General features: G+C 51.0%; 1 protein-coding gene across 1 annotated transcript in view; it reads left to right on the top strand.

Annotated features, from left to right (window-relative positions):
- The window catches only part of HCK (HCK proto-oncogene, Src family tyrosine kinase), a 49,312-nt gene that overhangs the window by 11,091 nt on the left and 18,093 nt on the right, over window positions 1-20,128 (top strand). Inside the window, exons 2-8 of the mRNA XM_056121680.1 lie at window positions 5,391-5,505; window positions 9,399-9,441; window positions 9,853-9,949; window positions 10,743-10,841; window positions 14,075-14,178; window positions 19,208-19,357; window positions 19,590-19,742. Coding sequence (XP_055977655.1) covers window positions 5,392-5,505; window positions 9,399-9,441; window positions 9,853-9,949; window positions 10,743-10,841; window positions 14,075-14,178; window positions 19,208-19,357; window positions 19,590-19,742 — 760 coding nt within the window. The 5' untranslated portion in view covers window position 5,391. The remainder of the gene's footprint in view (window positions 1-5,390; window positions 5,506-9,398; window positions 9,442-9,852; window positions 9,950-10,742; window positions 10,842-14,074; window positions 14,179-19,207; window positions 19,358-19,589; window positions 19,743-20,128) is intronic.

The following is a 20,128-nucleotide window of genomic DNA, read 5'->3' as shown; positions in this document are numbered from 1 at the left end:
CGTGAAAATGAACGTTTCTGAAGCTGCCTCCCTTCCCCGTCAGTAGCCTGGTTCTTTGAGCTGCAGTGGCTCCCCGCTTGGGCACGATCACCACAAGGGGGCGCTGGAGTCACCCAGGGAGATTGTGACAGCCTCCAATGGAATTGCAGATGCTTTCTGTCCACTTCAAGGTCGATTGGCCGAAGGGCTCTGCATGATTTTCTTTCTCTTTTTTCCTGGAAGGGGAGGGTAGACAAAATCAGCTCAGTAGCCTCTGGAGGGAAGCAGTTGCATTTGATTCCAGTGCATGTTGCTGATAGGTGGCCTTCGAGAAGCACACTGGCCCGTGTGGACATAGGGCTCATGGGGATTCCCGATTTTATTTGCATCTTTTTGTTTAGGTTTGGTTTTGGGTTTTCTGGTGGTGTTCGGGGATAACTCCTGGCTCAGGAGTCACTCCTGGCAGTGCTCAGTGTTGCTGGGGATTGAGCTGCGATAAACAGCACACTAGCTATGCGCTCTCTTCCTGGCCCCCTAGACCCACTGCTTGGAAAAGCTTCTCCAGTGTTGTATCTCCTAACTGGAGGGCTAAGGAACGGCAAGTGGCCTGGCTTTGGCCTCCAGGGCAGCAACGCCTTTGCCGCTAAAAGAAAGGGTCGGAGCTGGAGTGATAATACAGTGGGGTAGGGCATTTGCCTTGCACGCGGCTGACCTGGGTTCGATTCTCAGCATCCCGTATGGTCTCCGAGCACCGCCGGGAGTAATTCCTGAGTGCAGAGCCAGGAGTAACCCCTCTGCATCACTGGGTGGGATGCAAAAAAAAAAAGAGCGAAAGGGTCGTGGTGACCGTTTTTATAGTATGTGCTGGGCACCAGTCTCCTGCTTGGAGGTCAGCTCAGCGCGTGCCAGCACCCTGGCTGGCAGGAGTCCACCCTCTCTCTAACTAAGCGAGGCCCAGGATCCTTTGGCCCAGTCCAAAATGCAAATGGGATGGGGACGAATCCTTAAGTGGTTGCTCGCATCGGGGAAGAGAGTGGCCCAACATCCCCCAGTGAGGCCCTTCCCAGACACCCTGTTGTTGACCACAATAGGAAACATCATGTCATTTTGTTATTGTTGTTTGCTGAGGGGACACACTCGGCTGTGCCCAGCGCTTACTCCTGACTCTGAGTTCAGGAATCACTCCTGACAGAGCTCAGAGGACCAGATGAGATGCTGGAGATTGAACTGGGATCAGCTGCATGCAATGCAAGTGCCTTAACACAATGTACAATCTCTCCAGGCCCCCAAAAGAAGTTGTGTCATTTTAACACTACCCAAGGTGCAGCTTTATTACTCAGAATCTGGGGCACATCAAAAAGAGGTGTGGCAGTGGTACTACATGGAAAGTATCATGTTAAGCGAAATGAGTCAGAAAGAGCGGGATAGACACAGAAAGATTGCATTCATCTGGGGAACATAAAGTTACAAAATGGGAGACTAACACCCAGGAGTGGCCGAGATTAGTACCAGGAATTTTGCTCCATGACGTGGAGGCCAGCCAAGTGCTAGGGGAAAAGGAAGCTCAGATAGAGAAGGGAGCACCAAATAAAGGGCGTTGGGAGGATCCTCCCAGGATGGGAGAAGCATGCTGAAAGTAGACTATAGACCAAACATTATTGCCACTCATTGCCTCTTTCGCAAACCACAACACCCAAAAGGAGAGAGAGAACAAAAGGGAATGCCCTGCCACAGAGGCAGGGTGGAATGGGGGGAATGGGGGGTGGGAGGGATACTGGGACCCGTGGTGGTGGAAAATGGGCACTGGTGGAGGGATGGGTGTTCGATCATTGTATAATTGAAACCCAAGCACAAAAATTTGTAAGTCTATTACTGTACCTCATGGTGTTTCACTAATAAAAAAAATAGATAGCAATCTTATTTAAATGCTAAGTATTATAAAATCAATAAATATCTGAATATATTTTAATGTATGTGATTAGTATCCACTATTTAGTTATATAATACATACTTCACATAACAAATTCAATAAATATCTTACAGGAAAAGAAGAAAACAAAAACAAAAAGAGGTGTGGGTTTCGATTTTGAATGCCTCCAAGAACATCATAGTGTGGGTCCGGAGTGACAGTACAGCAGATAGGGTGCTTACCTGGCATGTGACCAACCTGGGTTTGATCTCCGGCACCCCAGGTAGTCTCCCAAGCCCTGCCAGGGGTGATCCCTGAGCTCAGAGCCAGGAAAGAGCCTCGAGCACTACCTAAAAAACAAAAAGAACATTATGAAGTAATGATTAATTACCATAATTTTGACCTGGCACTCCAGAAATCCAAGTTAATACTCACTTGATAAGAGGAAAATGAAATAGAAACCTCTTTAATTGGGTGATAGGGGCCAGAGCAATAGTACAGCCAGGAGGGTGTTTGCCTTGCACGAAGCTGACCACCTGAGGTGGCCCCAAAACAAACTGAAAATATCAGGAGGTGGTAGCTGCCATATCCTACCAAGGCAGACAAATACTTCCTTGTAAAAAAAGGCTCATCTTATTTTTTCCTTTCTTTAAATAATGTCCCTATCCCTAGGAATCTGGGATTTTTCCCCCTCTTAGATCACAAACATGTGTTTATTTAATTTAATTTATTTATTTATTTATTTATTGGTTTTTGGGCCACACCCAGTGATGCTCAGGGATTACTCTTGGCAGGGATCAGGGAACCATATGGGATGCCAGGGATTGAACCTGGGTTGGCTGCATACAAGACCTACCAACTGTCCCGCTGTACTATCACTCCGGCGCTATATATGTGTTTAACAAGATGAGTCTAACTGTATTCTCACTGCCTTAGAAGAAAGTGTGACTGCAGAGACAAGGAAATACTTCAGTGTGTGGTCACTTGGGTCCTGTCTGCTTAGCCCAAACCGGCATGCATTTTGGGAAAGAAATGAAATATTTCTGTTGCTTGTGCAATGAAGAGTTGACTCTACTCAGGTCAATGTGGTTTTCTTGAGGGTTTTTGAATTTTATTACCCATTAACAGCATCTGTCAATTTTCAAAAATGTCCTGAATTGTGGTCCAGAGTGATAGCGGGTAGGGTGCTTGCCTTGTATGCAGCCAGATTTGATCCCTGGCACCCCATATGGTCCTCCAAGCCCACCAGGAGTGATCCCTGAGCTCAGAGCCAGGAGTGAGCCCTCCCCCCTTTTCTGAATTTTGAGAGTGGCTGCCACGGTCAGATATCATAAGTTCAGGCTCAAATGAAGGTGTTCTGCAGTGAGTGGGGCTCAGTGCCCTGTTCCCATAGCTCATGCTCCATCCAGTAGCCAGTGGGATTATTTCAGAAACCAGTGAGGGCCAAGGAGATGGCTCAAAGGACTGAGTGCATGCTCTGCTTGTGGGAGGCCTGGGTTCGATCCCCAGTACCACTTGTCTGCCTAAGCACCACTGGGAACAATTCCCAAGCACTGAGCCAGGAACCTCTGACACTGCTGAATGTGGTCCCAATGTAAAACAAAAACAAAACCAGTGATTCAGGGGCTGGAGAGATAGTACCATGGGCAGGGCACTTGCCTTGCATGCTGCCAGCCTGGGTTCCAGTCCCTGGCACCCCCTATGGTCCCCCTGAGCCCACCAGGAGTGATCCCTGAACATAGAGCCAGGAGTAAGCTGTCGAACTGTCAAACACTGCCCTCCCGTTGTTCATCGATTTGCTCGAGTGGGCCCAGTAACGTCTCCATTTTGAGACTTGTTATTATAGTGTTTGGCATATTGAATGTGTCACGGGTAGCCAGGCTTTGCCATGCGGGCGAGATACTCTCCTTAGCTTGCTGGGCTCTCCGAGAGGGGCGGAGGAATCGAACCCGGCTCGGCTGGGCTGGCTGTGCGCAAGGCAAACGCCCTACCCCTGTGCTATTGCTCCAGCTGAGCTGGAGCGCCGGGCTGGAGCGATAGCATAGGAGTAAGCTATGGCCTAAAATGAAAACAAACAAACAAACAAACAAAAAAAAACCCCAAAACCCCGAGTCATTGAATTCCATAATTCTCTCACCTGAGCCTTGCCACAATTTATTGTCATTTTAGGATTGACGATACAGATTCTTCATGGCTTATCTGAGCTATGGCATCCTGGTCACAGCCAGGTCCCTCTTGCCTGGGATTTCAGGGCACACTCTGTCCTCTCACTGCACACTCTGTGCTCTCACTATTTCCGAGCACACGCTGGCCTCAGGACCTTGGCACTTCCATTAATATTCCGTGTTCCTTCAATATTCCATGACTGGTTCCGTGGGGTCATGTAGGTCCCAGGTGACAATCACCTCCTCGGAGAGGCCTTCCCTGACAGCCTTGTCTAAAGGGACACCCCATGCAGTGTGGCCCTGTAACATTCTCTTCCGCGGTCACACCCAGCAGTAAATGTATCTTGTCATTCACTCGTTTGCCCGAGTCTCCTGTTCACGGTCACTGTGTTACTGTAAAAGTAAAGCCTGCTGGTCCCGTTCGTGGTTTAGAAAAGTGCTCTGTCGTGTTTGCTGAGCGAATGAACGGACCAATGGCCGAATCATCCAGGAGAAAAGGGAGGGAAAGGGAGGCAGAGGAAGCAAGAGGAGAAGTAAGAAGTTGTTATGGGGCTGGAGTGATAGCACAGCAGGGAGGGCGTTTGCCTTGCACGCAGCCGACCCGGGTTCGATTCCCAACATCCCATATGGGCCCCTGAGCACTGCCAGGAGTAACTCCTGAGTGCAGAGCCAGGAGTAACCCTTGTGCATCACCAGGTGTGACCCAAAAAGCAAACTAACTAACTAAATAAATAAAAAGTTGTTATAAAGTGAGCCCAGGCATCAGCTGCTTCGGCTATTCAAGTTGTTTGAACCATGTTCTGTGACCTCATCTTTGTCCTCGAATATGAAGCAGTGGTTCAATGACGAATTCCTCTTTTACTTTCCTGTTGGTTTGAGACAGATGCTGGGCTGAGTTTCTCTTGGTGCTTGTGCTTTCTCATTTTTCCAACACCCTGAGAGGTTTTTGTCCCCACTTTGCTGATGCGACCCAGGGCTGGGGGTGGGGGCGGTGATGTGTGAGCCACCAGGCCAGGCTCAGAGGCGATTGTTTTGCCCCGTCACCCCTCGTCTCTGCAGCTTCCCCTTAGGATTACGCTCATCCTCATGGCTGGTAGTCCCAATAGACCACCCATCGCAGGGCGTCCCTGGTTGCCTGACTGTGAAAACATGTCAGCTCTGGGGGGCACAGGGCACATGTGGACGTGGGATGGGCCAGGGGAGGCAGGGACTGCCCGAGCTCCAGGTGGTGAGGGTGGGTGTGTGGGAAAGGCAGAGGGCGGTGGAAGTTAGGGGGGAACCTATCGGGGGACCTAGGAGCCCCACGGGGGGGCTCACTTCCCTTCTCTCTGCCGCAGCATGGGGTGCATGAAGTCCAGATTCCTCCAGGAAAGGAGCAAAGCCTCAAAAACACAGGTCAGCACCAAACCAGAAAGCCCCGTGTATGTGCCGGACCCCATATCAGGCAAGCGGGTGAGTAAAGGGGGGTGTGTGTCTGGAGGACCAGCTAGTGGGCATTGTCCCCAATTACTTCTCCATCCCCTTGTTTTCCCGTGGGGACAAGCACTTGGGTGGATGGGACTGGCCAAGGGCCGCACCCTAACTGGCCAGGATGCATCTATGTTGAGCACTCAGGGCCAAGACCTCAATTCTTTTTTTTTTCTTTTTGGGTCACACCCAGCGATGCTCAGGGGTTCCTCTTGGCTCTGCACTCAGGAACTACTCCTGGCGGTGTTCGGGGGACCCTATGGGAATTGGGAATTGAACCCAGGTCTGCCATGTGCAAGGCAAAGGCCCTACCCGCTGTGCTGTCGCTCCAGCCCCAAGACCTCAATTCTTGTCTTGCCCCCAGGCCAGCAGCCTGCGTGCCCGTGACTAGGTCCCAGTGACTAATGCCACTGGGGATGGGGCAGGAGCTTTGGCTGTGCTGAGAACTGTCCGTGAGCCGGCTCACTGAGATCGCGCTGAAGACACGGCACCTTGGCCATGTATGCCGCCACTGGCAACTGCAATGGTGATGGCACAGCCGTGCCTCTGGGGAAACGCCAGCAGGAGCAGCCAGAGGGAGAATCCACCCAGGGGCTGGTCTCAGCGCTTTTGGGCTGCCAACACCTTTCCTCCTCACGGTCGTCCCATTGCCGCTCCCGGTCATTGTGGTGCCACTGTGATGGAGGAAGCAAGGAGGGATGGAGTGACTCACGAGGACCGCGTGGTCGGGAAGGGAAGAGCCAGGATCCAGTCAGACCGGGCAGGAAACAAGAGTAAGAGAGGCAGAGGCGGCAGCTGCTGCTTGGGAACGGGAGAGTCACAAGAAGGGAGTAACAGGAGGGAGGGGGCAGTGATCAAGGTAGTAACTGATGTGGTAGTAATAGAAGCATTAGGGGTGACCATAGCAGTGGTAATAATGGCAGTAATAGTGGAAATGGGGGGGCTGGAGCGATAACACAGCGGGTGGGGCATTTGCCTTGCACTTGGCCGACCCAGGTTCAATTCCCAGCATCCCCTATGGTCCCCCGAGCACCGCCAGGAGTAATTTCTGAGTGCAGAGCCAGGAGGAACCCCTGTGCCTTGCTGGGTGTGACCCAAAAAGCAAAAAAAAAGTGGAAATGGGGGTAGTCACAGTGGTGAGGTGGTAATAACAGGAGGAAAGGGAGTGGTCAGATGGCTGGAGCAATAGCACAGCAGGTAGGGAGTTTGCCTTGCACGCGGCCAACCTGGGTTCGATTCCCAGCATCCCATATGGTCCCCTGAGCACCGCCAGGAGGAATTCCTGAGTGCAGAGCCAAGAGCAACCCCTGAGCATTGCCGGGTGTGACCTAAAAAGAAAAAAAAATGGAGTGGTCATAGTGATGGCGATTAGCAGTGGTCAGGGGGTGGCAATGATGGCTGTAATAGAGGTGGGAAGAGCAGGAGTCATGGGTTGGTGCCAACAGGAGTAATAGCGGTGGTAATCCAGGTCATAATAGAGCTCACAGCAGTGGGAGTGGCTGAGGCTGTGAGAAGCAGCCCCTTCTACAGAGGCATTTTGGTGGTCCTGAGAGCCATTGTGGCCGCAGTGCCAGGCTCCAGCCCCGGGCATGTCTGTGTCGCCTCTCCTCAGCGCGACCAGGCAGGGAGCAGCACAGGGAGATGCTGGCTCAGAGTGGGTCACACTCCCAGGCATGCTGGAGCCCTAAAGTCGGAACTTCTTCCTCCTCTGGGGTCCTTCCTCTAGTTCACCCCTTATTTGCTGTGTCCAGGGATGCTGATTGCCTCTGATGCAGGAGTGCTCCCCTCTTGGGGCACAGGAAATGGCTCCTCCTGTCGGCTGACCAGAGCTTCTCACCCCAATAATACGCTTAACCCCCCCCCCCCCGACTCCCCCTCCATAGTGCCCCTCACGCAGCCCTTCCCTTGGCCAACAAGAGCCTGTGTCGACTGACCTTCCTGCCTGCTCCTTCGTGTCCTCCCAACGGCCGCTGGCGCCTTCCCTGGGGACACTGAGCTGACCCTGAACCTAACTTGCTCCCAGGTCTGCTCCATCCCGGTGAGGTGAGGGACCCACCTGCTCAGCTTTCCCAAGACCCTGCAGCTGGCCCCAAAGGGATTGAGAGGGTTTCCCCCACCTGGTTCTGGGGATCTTCTCTGAGGGGAGTTAGTGTCTCCCAGGTGTCCAAGGCCAAGAGCAGAACTTATAGCCCAGGAAACCCGGATTCTTGCACTGACTGTGCCCAGAAGGCAGGGTCTGGCTTTCAGCTTCTTCACACCTTGATGTGCACTCTGCAGTCTGTGCCCATTAATCCAGAGCCACGAGTGAGCTCCCGAGGGCGCGTGCCAATACCAACCTGTGAAACTTTCCACTGGTGGCCCCTTTCTGCTCAAAAATTTTGCTTGTTTGTTTTGGGGCTATACCTGGCGTTGCTCATGGCTAACTCTTGGCTCTGCACTCTGGGATCACTCCTGGCAGGGGTTGGGGGACCATATAGGAATGCCAGGGATCAAACTTGGGTTAGACACATGCAAGGCAAATACCTTACCCACTGTACTGCCACTCCAGCCCCTCTGCCCAGGAAATTTTTACACAACCTGGGGTGTAGGATACATTGGTTTGTTCTTTCTGCCTTGCCACAGGGAGTTTAGGTTTATTGGGTTACTCCCATCACAGTGCTCCCATTCCTTTGTGTTTATTTGGAACCTCTTTCTTTGTGCTCTGTTAACTTGTAAATATTGCTTTTCTCTTCTCCTCAAGTCCTTTGCATAGTTAATTCAGAGCAATGTTCTTTTTGTATAGACACAGGAAGACAGTTAATGCTATACTTTTGTAACTTGGGACTTAATTGACTCCAAATGATATTCACTCCTGGGCATCTGTTCTCTTTACTTAAGCCTCAGGAGCCCTTACTTCTTAGCACCCCAAAAGCAGAGTCCTGATGAGGGACTGAATGGACCCAGGGCAAGCTGTGAGTTACCCAGACATTGTAATGGGCCTGGCCAAAGCGCCGTAATACTTAACTATAAGTAAGAGCATGGTCATGGACAAATTCTGTCAAGACCCAAAAAGTAACATCTAGGTTAGAACTCTTCTAGGATTAGGAAAGATTAATCTGGCCTGGAGCGACAGCACAGCGGGTAGAGTGTTTGCCTTGCACATGGCCAACTAGTGTTCTATTCCTCCGTCCCTCTCAGAGAGCCTGGCAAGCTACCAAGAGTATCTGGCCCACACGGCAGAACCTGGCAAGCTCCCCGTGGCGTATTCGATATGCCAAAAACAGTAGCGACGAGTCTCACAATGGAGACGTTACTGGTGCCTGCTCGAGCAAATTGATGAACAAAGGGAGGACAGTGCTACAGTGCTAATCTGGCCTGAACACTATAATCTGAGATCTATAGCAAGACCTTCCCGGGAGAGCCACTCTACAAGCTCAGTGTATCTCTTCCTGTGTCTATACAAAAAGGACGTTGCTCTGAGTTAACTATGCAAAGCACTTAAGGAGAAGAGAAAAGCAGTATTTACAAGTCAACAGAGTCTGATCAGGAGACAAAGGTAATTGACAGGTTGGGGGAGCAATCAACAAACCCCAGCTCCCTGCAGCCAGGGAGGAAGGGTAAACCAATCTTATCCTACACTGGGGCACATAGCTCTAGAAAACAGGTCTAATTGATAATGAATCATAAAGGAATTTATTTTAAAAGTTCTACGACCCGGTCCATGTGAGCTGACGGCGCACAGCTTGGGGAGGTAGGTAGAGACTGGGGGCTGCCCCCAGCCTTCCCGCCTCTGCTCTAACCCCAGTGCTCGGAGGAAACACTCCTGGATCTCCTGGTCAGCACTGACCTTCTGCAGCAACCACACTCGGATTTTCACCCCGTTTCTTTCTTCCCTACAGAAGGCTAGTAGTTACAACAGCAACCCGCCGGGGTCCACGGAGGGTAAGTGGCCACTGGGTGCGCAGCGAGGCCTGTGGTAGGTAGAGGGTTCAGGCAGCTTCTCCACTAGAGAGACTGGCGGTAACATCCAGGGGCCTGAAATCAACCTTGAGTGTCCCCTAAGTTACCCTCCCCTCTTCCCCCCCCCGGGCACAGGTCACTGCATCTCTGTGACACTGTTCTGTTTCGTGGATGAAATACTGGTAACTGCAGGCTGGTACCCTGCATGCCAGAAAGAGCAGGAGCCAGACGTGTCCATGGGTCCAGGGCAGTGCGAGGGCTGTCGGGTGGGCTAAGGAGGGACGCAGATGCAGACCTCAGCGGGGTGGGAAGCACCTCAGCACTGCGGGGGTTCTAGAGAGGACACACAGCACAGCACAGGCCCTCCTTCCCCACGTATCTCTCTTCCCACAGGCTCCGATGATGTGGTGGTCGCCCTGTATGACTATGAGGCCATTCACCATGAGGACCTCAGTTTCAAGAAGGGGGACAAGATGTTGGTCCTGGAGGAGTAAGTCCCATCCCTGCCTCCTCCGACCTACAGACTTCCACGGCCCGATCCAGCCCCTTTATGCTTCAGTAGAGACCCTGATGGACTAGCTCCCGCAAGAGTGAAGGCTAATGCAGGCTGGTTGTCGGTGGGGAGGCTGGCCTTGCCCGCAGCCTGGATGAGAGCCCCCGGCTGCAGCAGGGACGCAGACAGACCAGGAGGTGCCCGTGAGGACCTGAAGACTTGCCGTGTGGACAGTCTGGGGCATGGCTCCATACTCCCAGTGCTCTGGGCTCTGCATCTCCATCTTCAGGGATCCGACCGCTAACACCCCCTTCCCGGGGTCCTGGGACCTCGCTGAACCAGCCCTTGGGTCTGGCAAGGAAGCTTACGCTCATGAGGGCAGAGAGGGTCATGGACCTTAGCTGCAGTTCAGTGCTTGATTTTTTTTGGTGGGGGGGCTTTTTGGGTCACACCCGGCAATGCACAGGGTTTGCTCCTGGCTTGTACACTCAGAAATTACTCCTGGCAGTGTTCGGGGGACCATATGGGATGCTGGGAATCGAACGCGGGTCAGCCCCATGCAAGGCAAATGCCCTACCCGCTGTGCTATCGCTCCAGCCCCGATTCCAGGAGCTCTTGATAGAAAGCTCCGCACCCTAAATTGGGGTGTTCTGCTGGGAACCGGGATGGGGTGACCCTGACCCGATCAGCTTCCTGGGAGTTGGGGATATTCTCAGCCAATGCTAATGGGACCCCACAGGGAGCGGAGGAACCCTTCTGCCCTCTGACCCTCTTGCACTCTGTCTCACAGGTCCGGGGAGTGGTGGAAGGCTCGGTCCCTGAGCTCCCAGAAGGAGGGCTACATCCCAAGCAACTATGTCGCCCACGTGAACTCTCTGGAGACAGAAGAGTGAGTGTTCCCTTCTCTCCCCGCGCCCTTCCCAAGGGAGCACCCGCTTTGGTGCTGGCCCTTGGGGTGTGGAACACTCTTGGAGAGCTGTGTGCTGGCTGCAGGTGGAACATGGAACCTCTCTCTCTCTCTCTCTCTCGCTCATTCTCTTGCTCTTGCTCTCGCTCTTGCTGTCTCTTGCTTGCTCTCTCTTTCGCTCTCTTGCGTTCTCTCTCTCTCTCTCTCTCTCTCTCTCTCTCTCTCTCTCTCAGTCTGAAGTTGGACATATTCTCCTCTGAACTCTTCACACTAGCAAAAATTATCTTGTTTCCGTGCTTGATGCACTTGTTTACTTCCCCACTTAGAATGGGAGCATGTGAGGACAGGGACCTGTCTGTCCCCGTCTACATCTCTGGCCCAGGCTGGCCTATAGGAGGAGGTCAGTACATATTTGTTGGATGAAGTCAATGGGTCATGTGAAGGAGGGTCTCCTGAATATGGGAGCGAGCTCACACCTGTCCTTCATTTCTCATTCGGTCCATTCAAGAACTAGGAATCTCACCGTGTGACCATGCCCTGTGCCAGGTAGGGGGCTGAAGAACAAATGAGACACAGCGCCTTTTCTTAAGGGACTCTCTGTAACTCACCTTTGGATGCACGTTCTTTTTTGTGTCTAGCTTGGCTCTGAAAAGTTTTACTTCATCCATCCATCCATCATCCATCCACATCCATCATCCATCCATCCTCCACCCATCCTCTAACATCTTTCCATCCTCCATAATCTATGTATCCATCCATCATCTGTCCATCCTTCATCATCCTTCCATCTTTCTTCGTCCTTTTATCCTCCAACATACATCCATCCTCCATCATCCACATGTTCATCCATCATCCATTCATCCTTCATCAATCTTCCATCCTCTGTCATCCTTCCATCCTCCATCAACCATCTCTCCTTCCTCACCTATCCATCTGTCATTTACAGACACTACTAACCACCCTCAGGACCTCCCCACTGCTCCCAGGATGGAGACATTCAGTGTGGTAGGGGAGACTGAAAGGTAAAGAGGAGCCTTGAGTGAGAGGGAGAGTGACAGTAGATCCAGTTCTGAACCAGCTAATCAGGACATTGGAAAATGACAATCCTGGGGTGGGAGAAATGGTACAGGGGTTAAGGCCCTGGCCTCGCATCCCACTGACCCCAATTTGAATCCCCAGCACCACAAATGAGCCCCCAGGTCAAACCGAGGGCGGAATGGTCACTCCTAATCACAACCAGGAATTATTCCTGAGCACTATTAAGGATAGTACTAAACCATACAGGAATTGAAGGAGACGAAAAAGGAGGAGGAAAATGACATTCCTTGTGGTTTTATTGACTCCGCCTCCTCCTCGAGCTCAATGGGATTGTAAAATGCTTATCTGGTAACAATGAGCGCACGTCTGGGCTTCCCCCATCCTGGAGTCCCTCTCCTTTTAGTGTCCAGGAAGCCTCTCTGACCTGTGAGCACTCCCCAACTGGAGGAGGAGGAAGTCCTCTCTTCTGCTGACCCTCTGCCCAGGCTTCTCCCCAGCGCTCCCTCGATTTTGCTGGGTGCAGGAGTGGAGGGTGTCTTGGCTGCTGTTTTCTCCTATATTTTCTCCTTGGGCATCTGGAGTGCTGCTCTCAGGTTCTAGACACTCACTTAGAGCATCCTTCCACTGCAGAGCACCTCATAGCAGCCGTGAGCCGGAATTATTCCTCTAGGGAAAGGGAAGTGCCAAATGGAGAAGGTAGAGTGAAGGCGAGTATGGTGGGTTATCACGCAGACGAAAGCAGCCTAACGAGCTGCTTCGCAAATTCCAGCATTTCAGCATCACCCAGAGAGCAGGTTAAGAGACTGGCTTGGAGCAGTCAGGCAAGGAAAGAAACAAGGGAAAGAGGGCCAGAGAGAGCGAGTATTGAGCCTAAGGCGCTTCTCTGATATATGACTAACCCCGGTTTGATCTCCACAATCCCCGTCGTGCGTATGGTCCCCCAAGCACCACGAGGAGAGACTTCAGAGCACAGAGCCAGAAATAAGGCCTGGGCCCTGCCAGGTGTGCCCCCTCAAAACAAAAAGATGCTGGGAAAACTGGAAACACGTGCAAAAGCATGAAACTGGACCACTCTCTCACACCATGAACAAAGTTCACTATTAAAAACAAGATCTTAGGCCTGAAATCGCAAAATACGTGTTTTTTCATATGTTGGCACCATAGTATGTATTTCAGCAGTGTCTTTGGGGCTTCAACTCCGAAAGCAAAAAAATATAAAACAATAGAAATTACAAAACAACGAACACTTTTCCACAGTGAAAAAAAACTATTATTACAACAAAAAGACCCCATTGAATGAGAGGAAATGTGTGTATACCACACATCCAACAAAGGCCTAATAACCTGGATTGTGAGAATCTTGTTTGTGGCTTAGAAATTCATGTTTTCTATGTTTTGGGTCACATCCAGCGGTATTAGGTTCTTTCTCCTGGCTCTGTGCTCAGGGATTACCTCTGGTATGGTTCGGGGAACCAGGGTACTGGGGATGGAAACTTAGTTGGCCATGTGCAAAGAAAGCACCTTACGTGCCATACTTTCTCTTCAGTCCCCCAAAACATCTCATTTAAAATATATCAGCGTCAGCGAGATATTACAGTGGGGAGGGCATTTGCACACAGTCAATCAGGGTCTATTCCTGACACCCCATCTGGTCCCCAAAGTCCCACCAGGAGTCATCCCTGAGCACTGAGCCATGAGTAAGTGCTGGATGAGGTTCCTCTGTCCAAAAGAGAGGAACCATAGTGGTATTACAGGGGATAGGGTGTTTGCCTTGCATACCGTACCCCATATGGTAACACCCTGAGCACCACCATGAGTAACCCCCCAAAAACAAAACAGAAAAAAATGAAAAGAAAAAAAAATCAAGCAAATACCAATTTCTTCCCCAAAGAATCTTTGAGGACTTTTTAAAGTCACATCCAGTGGTGCTCAGGGATTACTCCTGGCTCTGCACTCAGAAACTGCTCCTGGTGGGCTCGGGGGACTATTTGGGGTCTTGGGGATCGAACCTGGGTCGGCCATGTGCAAAGCAAATGCACTACCCACTGTACTATCACCCTAAGCCCTCTTTGCGGGCCGTTGATGTCCCTAGGATGGCTGTGTCCCATGTGGGGCAGGGAGGTGGAGGTTGTACTGTCCACTCTGGGTTCACATGTGCCTCCTCCTCTTTCCTCCAGGTGGTTCTTCAAGGGCATCAGCCGGAAGGATGCAGAGCGCCACCTGCTGGCCCCTGGCAATGTGCTGGGCTCCTTCATGATCAGGGACAGCGAGACCACCAAAGGTGCCGTCTCCCACACACTACCCCCCCCCCTCGCCGCACCACTCACCCAGCTCACCTGGGCTGCCAGGCTTTCTCATGCCCTTCGCCTGGGTGCTTCTGGCCCCCTGAACAACACCCTTCCAAAGCTTTGCTTCCCCACCATGAGTATTGTTTACAACACCCCTCAGTGGTGCCAGCCCTCCTATTCCTGTGACACAGGGCTCCTTTGTGGTATCCATCCGTGAGTTTGACCCAGGACCTGCTTTCCATGACCCTGCTGTGAGGGAGCGACCTGGTTCCAGAAAGTGCTGGTGGCTGGCTCATGTCCCCAGATGAATGAGGGCGAAAAGCAGGGTCCGGATTTTATGTTCTACACTTCACTGAGCGCTCTAGCCTCAAAACTGCTTGCTTGGTCCAAGTACATCAAATCCCCTTACCCTGAGCAGTTTGGGGGACCTTGGTCAAATGCGTCTATCCCTGTCATCTTTGGCTTGACCCTGGATTCTTAAAGTGGTGTCTCTGTCTGTGGCTCAGATAAGGCCACTTGCTTTTTTATCTATCATATTGACACAAATCTGTCATATGTCAGCTTTACTTCTTCCCAGCCCCCAGAGCCAAGAAACAGAACAAAGAGGGAATATTAATATAGTCTGGGGTATCTCCTCTCCCCCACCCTGGACAGCAGCTGGGACAGGTCCATCCTACAGAGAAACCAAACAAACCAGTACAGAAGCCGGAGAGAAAGCACGGGACTTAAGCACTTGCCTTGGATGTTGCCAGTTGAATTTGGGATCCCTGGCACAGCCAGGGGCTAGTCCCTAATCCAGAGCCAGGCATAACTCCTGAACCCTGCCAGGTGAAGTCCCCCAAAAAAACAAAAGACAGAAAGGGGTTCTGGCCCACTGGCACAGTCCCTCCAGGGGTGCAGGCAGAGAGATGGGGGGGGGGAGGGTGCTGCTTTAAAGTGATGTCAGGAGCCTCGGAGCCCCGTTCTGCTGGTTTTTGGCTTCTGCTCTGTCTCCCAGCCTCCTCTTGACTGGGTTGATGGTTAGGAATGGGGTTCCGGGCCTGAGCCCCCATATACTGTGTAAATCCTAGTTCTGCTGGCGGGTGAGTTAAATCATCTCCCCAAGCCTGTCTCCTTTACTTTTGGGCCACACCAGTGATGCTCAGGGGTCACTCCTGGCTCTGCACTCAGGAATTACTCCTGGCTGTACTCAGGAGACTGTATGGGAAGCCTGGGATCGAACCTGGGTCAGCCATGTGCAAGATCTTACCCACTGTACTATCACTCTAGTGCCAACATTGATGATATTCTAAAACCTCTATCTTGTGGGGTGGTTCAGGCTCTGTAATGAACAATGTGAGTCACAAGAGTTCACGTAATTGTTACTCATTATTTCTTTTCATTCATTGTTCACTCACCCAGGTCCTTAGAATGGTCACCATTTATTCCTTACTAATTCCAGCCTCCCCCAAATCTTATGATGGTAGTGAAAACAGAGAGACAGGCTAATCATTGGCCTGAAAATACACAGCTTGCATCTGGTAGGTCTGAAAGAACTTGTATTCCTAGTCTCTGTGATGCCATGGATATAAGTTCCCAAGGCTCTTGTAACCAAATATCACAGGCTTGGTGGCTTAATGCATGATGAATGTCTTTGTTTGCCATTCTGGAAGGCAGAGGTCCAGACTCAGGCTCACGGGGCTTAAGTCAAAGTGTTTGCAAGGCAGTTTCCTTGTGGGAGCTTTAGGAAAGAATCTGTTTCCTAGACCCTTGCAGCTTCTAGATGTTTCCATATTCCTGGGCCCACTGTGACTCCTTTCTCATACCTCTCCCTCTTCTGGGTCTTCTTCTGCCATAACCTACTTTGGATTTTGACTGTCTTCCTTCGCTAAGCACCTTTCTGATGACCGTGGACATACTGGATAAATTCAGTACATTCTTTCCTTAACAGATCCTTTGCCAGATCACTTCCTCAGAGTCTCTTTTTATTATCAAGAGTGCTTCTATCCAAGTTCTTTATTTTTGTTTTGGGGCCTCACCTGGTGATGTTTAGGTGCATATCTGCAGGCCCCAGAGATCAGACGTGTTGGGGCCGCCATTCAGAACCACAGCATCTCATGCTCACATGGACGTGTCAGGGATTATTTCACGGTCCTTGGGATTTCTCTCTGTTTGTCTTTTGTTTATTTGTTCCTTTCTGCATCCCATCTGCTTTGCCATATGAGTGGGGTGCCATGCTTTTCTTCAGAGGTAGGGAGATGGATCAAGGGATCGGCAGATACAAATTAAGCAAGAAGAAAACAGTGATGGGGATGTGAGCCAAGGTTTCTGAGTGCTTCCATCCAGGTTCTTTATTTTTGTTTCGGGGCCTCACCTGGTGATGTTTAGGAATAACTCCTGGCTCTGAGCCCAGGAATCACTCCTGGCGGTGCTTGGGGGACCATATGGGATGCCAGGAATTGCACCCAGGTTAGCTGTGTACAGGGCTTTCTCCCTACCCACTGTATGGCATTTCCAGCCCCAACCATCCCAAGTTCTTTATTATCAGCAGTGAGGTAGAGAGCAGTAATTGTTAGTGCAAAGTGAATTCTTCCTGAGCTCATGAGTTCTTGAGAATTTTAGATTTACATGCAAAACTCAGAAGTAGGGCCAGTGAGGTAGTATAATGGGTAAGGCCCTTTTGGGTTTTTATTTGTTTTTTTAATATCCTACCTGAAATTGTTACTCGTTATTTCTTTTCATTCATTCAGATTCAGGGAAATCAAAATTCCAGGGTTTAAAAAAAAATTTTTTTATTGAATCAGCGTGAGATACACAGTTACAAAGTTGTTCATGATTGGCTTTCAGTCATAGAATGTTCCAGTACCTATCCTTTCACCAGGTTACATTTCCCAACATCAATGTCCCCAGTTTCTCTCCCGCAACCCCTCCTATCCCCCAGCCCTATCCCACCTGCCTCTATGGCAGGTACTTTTCTTCTTTCTCTCTCTCTCTCTCTCGGTCCCACTCTCTTTCCTTATGGGCATTATGATTTGCAATACAGGTACTGACAGGTTGTCATGTATATCCCTTTACCTGGAGTGATAGCACAGCGGTAGGGCGTTTGCCTTGCACGCAGCCAACATGGCCGACCCGAGTTCGATTCCTCTGTCCCTCTAGGAGAGCCCGGCAAGCTACCGAGAGTATCTCGCCCGCACGGCAGAGCCTGGCAAGCTCCCCGTGACGTATTCGATATGCCAGACACAGTAACAACAAAGTCTCCAATGGAGACGTTACTGGGCCCGCTCGAGCAAATTGATGATCAACGGGAGGGCCTTTATTATTATTATTATTATTATTATTATTATTATTATCCCTTTACCTACTCTCACACTCAGTTCTTGTCCAGAGTAATTGTTTTCAATTATCATTGTCGTGGTGGTCCCTTCTCTATCCTAACTGTCCCCTCCCTGCCCCTCCCCTTTTGGCAAGCTTCCAGCTGTGGACCAGTCCTTTGTTTCTACTGTCCGTTTGTTTCTTCTGTCCAATAGAAACTTTGTTTCTATTAGTCTCCTATTACATTTTTTTATATCCTACAGATGAGTCCAATCATTCTATGTCTGTCTCTCTCCTTTCGACTCATTTTACTCAGCATGATACTCTCCATCCATTTATAAGGGAATTTCATGACTTTATTTATCCCAGTGGTTGTGTGTAGTATTCCATTGTGTGGATGTACCCTAGTTTCTTTATCCAGTCGCCTGTTCTCAGGCACTCAAATTGTTTCCAGATTATGGCTATTGTGGGAGGTTCTGCAATGAACATCAAAGGGAAGATGTCATTTCTACTGTGCATTTTTGGGCCCCCGGAGTATATTCCCAGAAGTGATATAGCTGGGTCATATGGAAGCTCCATTTCTAGTTTTTTGAGGAATGTGCACATTGTTTTTGGCTCAGTTGGCATTCCCACTAACAGTGAATAAGGGTCCCTCTTTCCCCGCATCGGTGCCAGCACTGGTTGTTCTTGTTCTTTTTGATGTGTGCCAGTCTCTGTGGTGTGAGATAATATCTCATTGTCGTTTTAACTTGCATCTCCCTGATGATTAGTGATGTAGAGCATTTTATCATATGGCTGCACATGGCTGACCTGGTTTCTGTCCCAGTATCAGGTGTGGTATGGTACCCTGAGCCCCCGCTAAGAGTGATCCCTCAGCCTGGAGTCAGGAGTAAGCCACACCACTGGATGTGCCCCCCCAAAGAAAAACAAACCTCAGAATCTTAAGAAGTTAAGTGTCGGGCTGGAGAGATAGTCCAGTGGGTAGGGCACTTGTCTCCTTGTGGCCAATCGGGTTTGATCCCTGGCATCCCATATGGTGCCCCATGTACTGCCAGGAGTAATTCCTAAGCACAAAGTCAGAAGCAACCGCTGAGCATTGCCAGATGTGGCCCCCCAAAAAGTAGTTTACTGTATAGTTTAAGTAGGGGGAGTCCAGGTTCCTCACCATCGTCCAGTGTACGAAGTCCTAAATGCTGCGCGTCACCATATCTCACGTCCAGGGTACATGGCCTGGTCTTATTCCTATGCCATTCTCTATCCATTGTACACTTTCCTAGTCTAAAATCTTATCACTGGGCCTCTATAGAACTGTACCCCAGTGGTCCCCTGGCCTCTCATCTTTTCTAGTCTCCTGCCATGGCACGTGCACGTGGATGAGATCCCTGCTGTTCTGTCTGTCTGGGCAGAAGAGCACTTGCCTGGGTGGGGCTCCCTTTTACCAGGTGCTATCTCTCAGCCCAGCCATCCACTGGCTACTTTGATTGGATACCTATGATCAGTCATATAAATTAGTTCCGGGGGGCTCCACCCTCCACTCCCTTCCGGTCATAATGACTGTTTGCATCTTACAAATGAGGAAAGCGGCACAAAAGCAGCCAGGCCACTGCTCACTGGGTCCAGCTGCCAGTTGGGCCACTGGGGACCTCCCAGGGCCCTCAGAGTGCCGAGACAGACGACAGAACTCTAAGGTCACACTCCTGAATGCCTGATTTATCTCTGACCACTCAGGGAGCTACTCTTTGTCCGTCCGAGACTATGACCCCCAGCACAGGGATGCAGTGAAACATTACAAGATCCGGACGCTGGACAATGGGGGCTTCTACATCTCTCCGAGGAGCACCTTCAACACCCTGCAGGAGCTGGTGGCCCACTACAAGAGTGAGTCCTGACCAGGGCTGGTCTGCGGGGCCAGCGGGGGGGAGCAGGGAAGGGGGTCCTGGCTCACAGAATCCTATACCAGGATGCACTGCGGCCTTACCCGGACCCTCCCAGGCACACTAAGGCTTTGAGATTCTCCTGAAACCTTTGCCCTGTGGAGCAGGACCTCAGAGGGGGGCACCTTTCCCCATCCCCCACCCTCCACCCCAACTGACCAGGGCCTTTGTTGCAGAGGGCAGCGACGGGCTGTGCCAGAAGCTGACGGTACCCTGCGTGTCCCCCAAGCCCCAGAAACCATGGGAGAAAGACGCCTGGGAGATCCCCCGGGAATCCCTCAAGATGGAGAAGAAGCTCGGAGCTGGGCAGTTTGGGGAAGTCTGGATGGGTAAGAGCCCCACGGACGGGAGTGGCCTGGCGGCCAGTGCTTCTGGGCAGATCCCAGGCATACGGGAATGCCACCAGGGCAGAAGGACATTTGACTAAGAACCAGAGAGGGGACATCCCTCTGATAGCAAACCAAATCTTCCTGTTAATGCAAAGGCTGATTTGCCTTCAGGGCGAGGTCTGCTAGCTCCAGAACTTTCTTCAGGGAAGCAGACTTGAGGAAGGAAGCTGCCACCAGCCTGGGGGCTGAGGGGGCCAGAGGCCTCACTGCAGGATGAAAGTGTGGATAGGGAGTCCCAGGTGTGCTCAGCTTTGACAACTCCTGAACCAGCTGTTCAGCCAAAGAGCCACCTGCCTCCCCTATTTGACAACAGTGTGTGTGTGTGT

Source organism: Sorex fumeus, unplaced genomic scaffold (genome assembly GCF_029834395.1).
Source record: "Sorex fumeus unplaced genomic scaffold, SorFum_2.1 ptg000044l, whole genome shotgun sequence".
In the NCBI taxonomy this organism is placed as follows: Eukaryota; Metazoa; Chordata; class Mammalia; order Eulipotyphla; family Soricidae; genus Sorex; species Sorex fumeus.
Note: the sequence above shows the minus strand (reverse complement) of the source record. Positions and strands in the feature narration are given on the sequence as shown.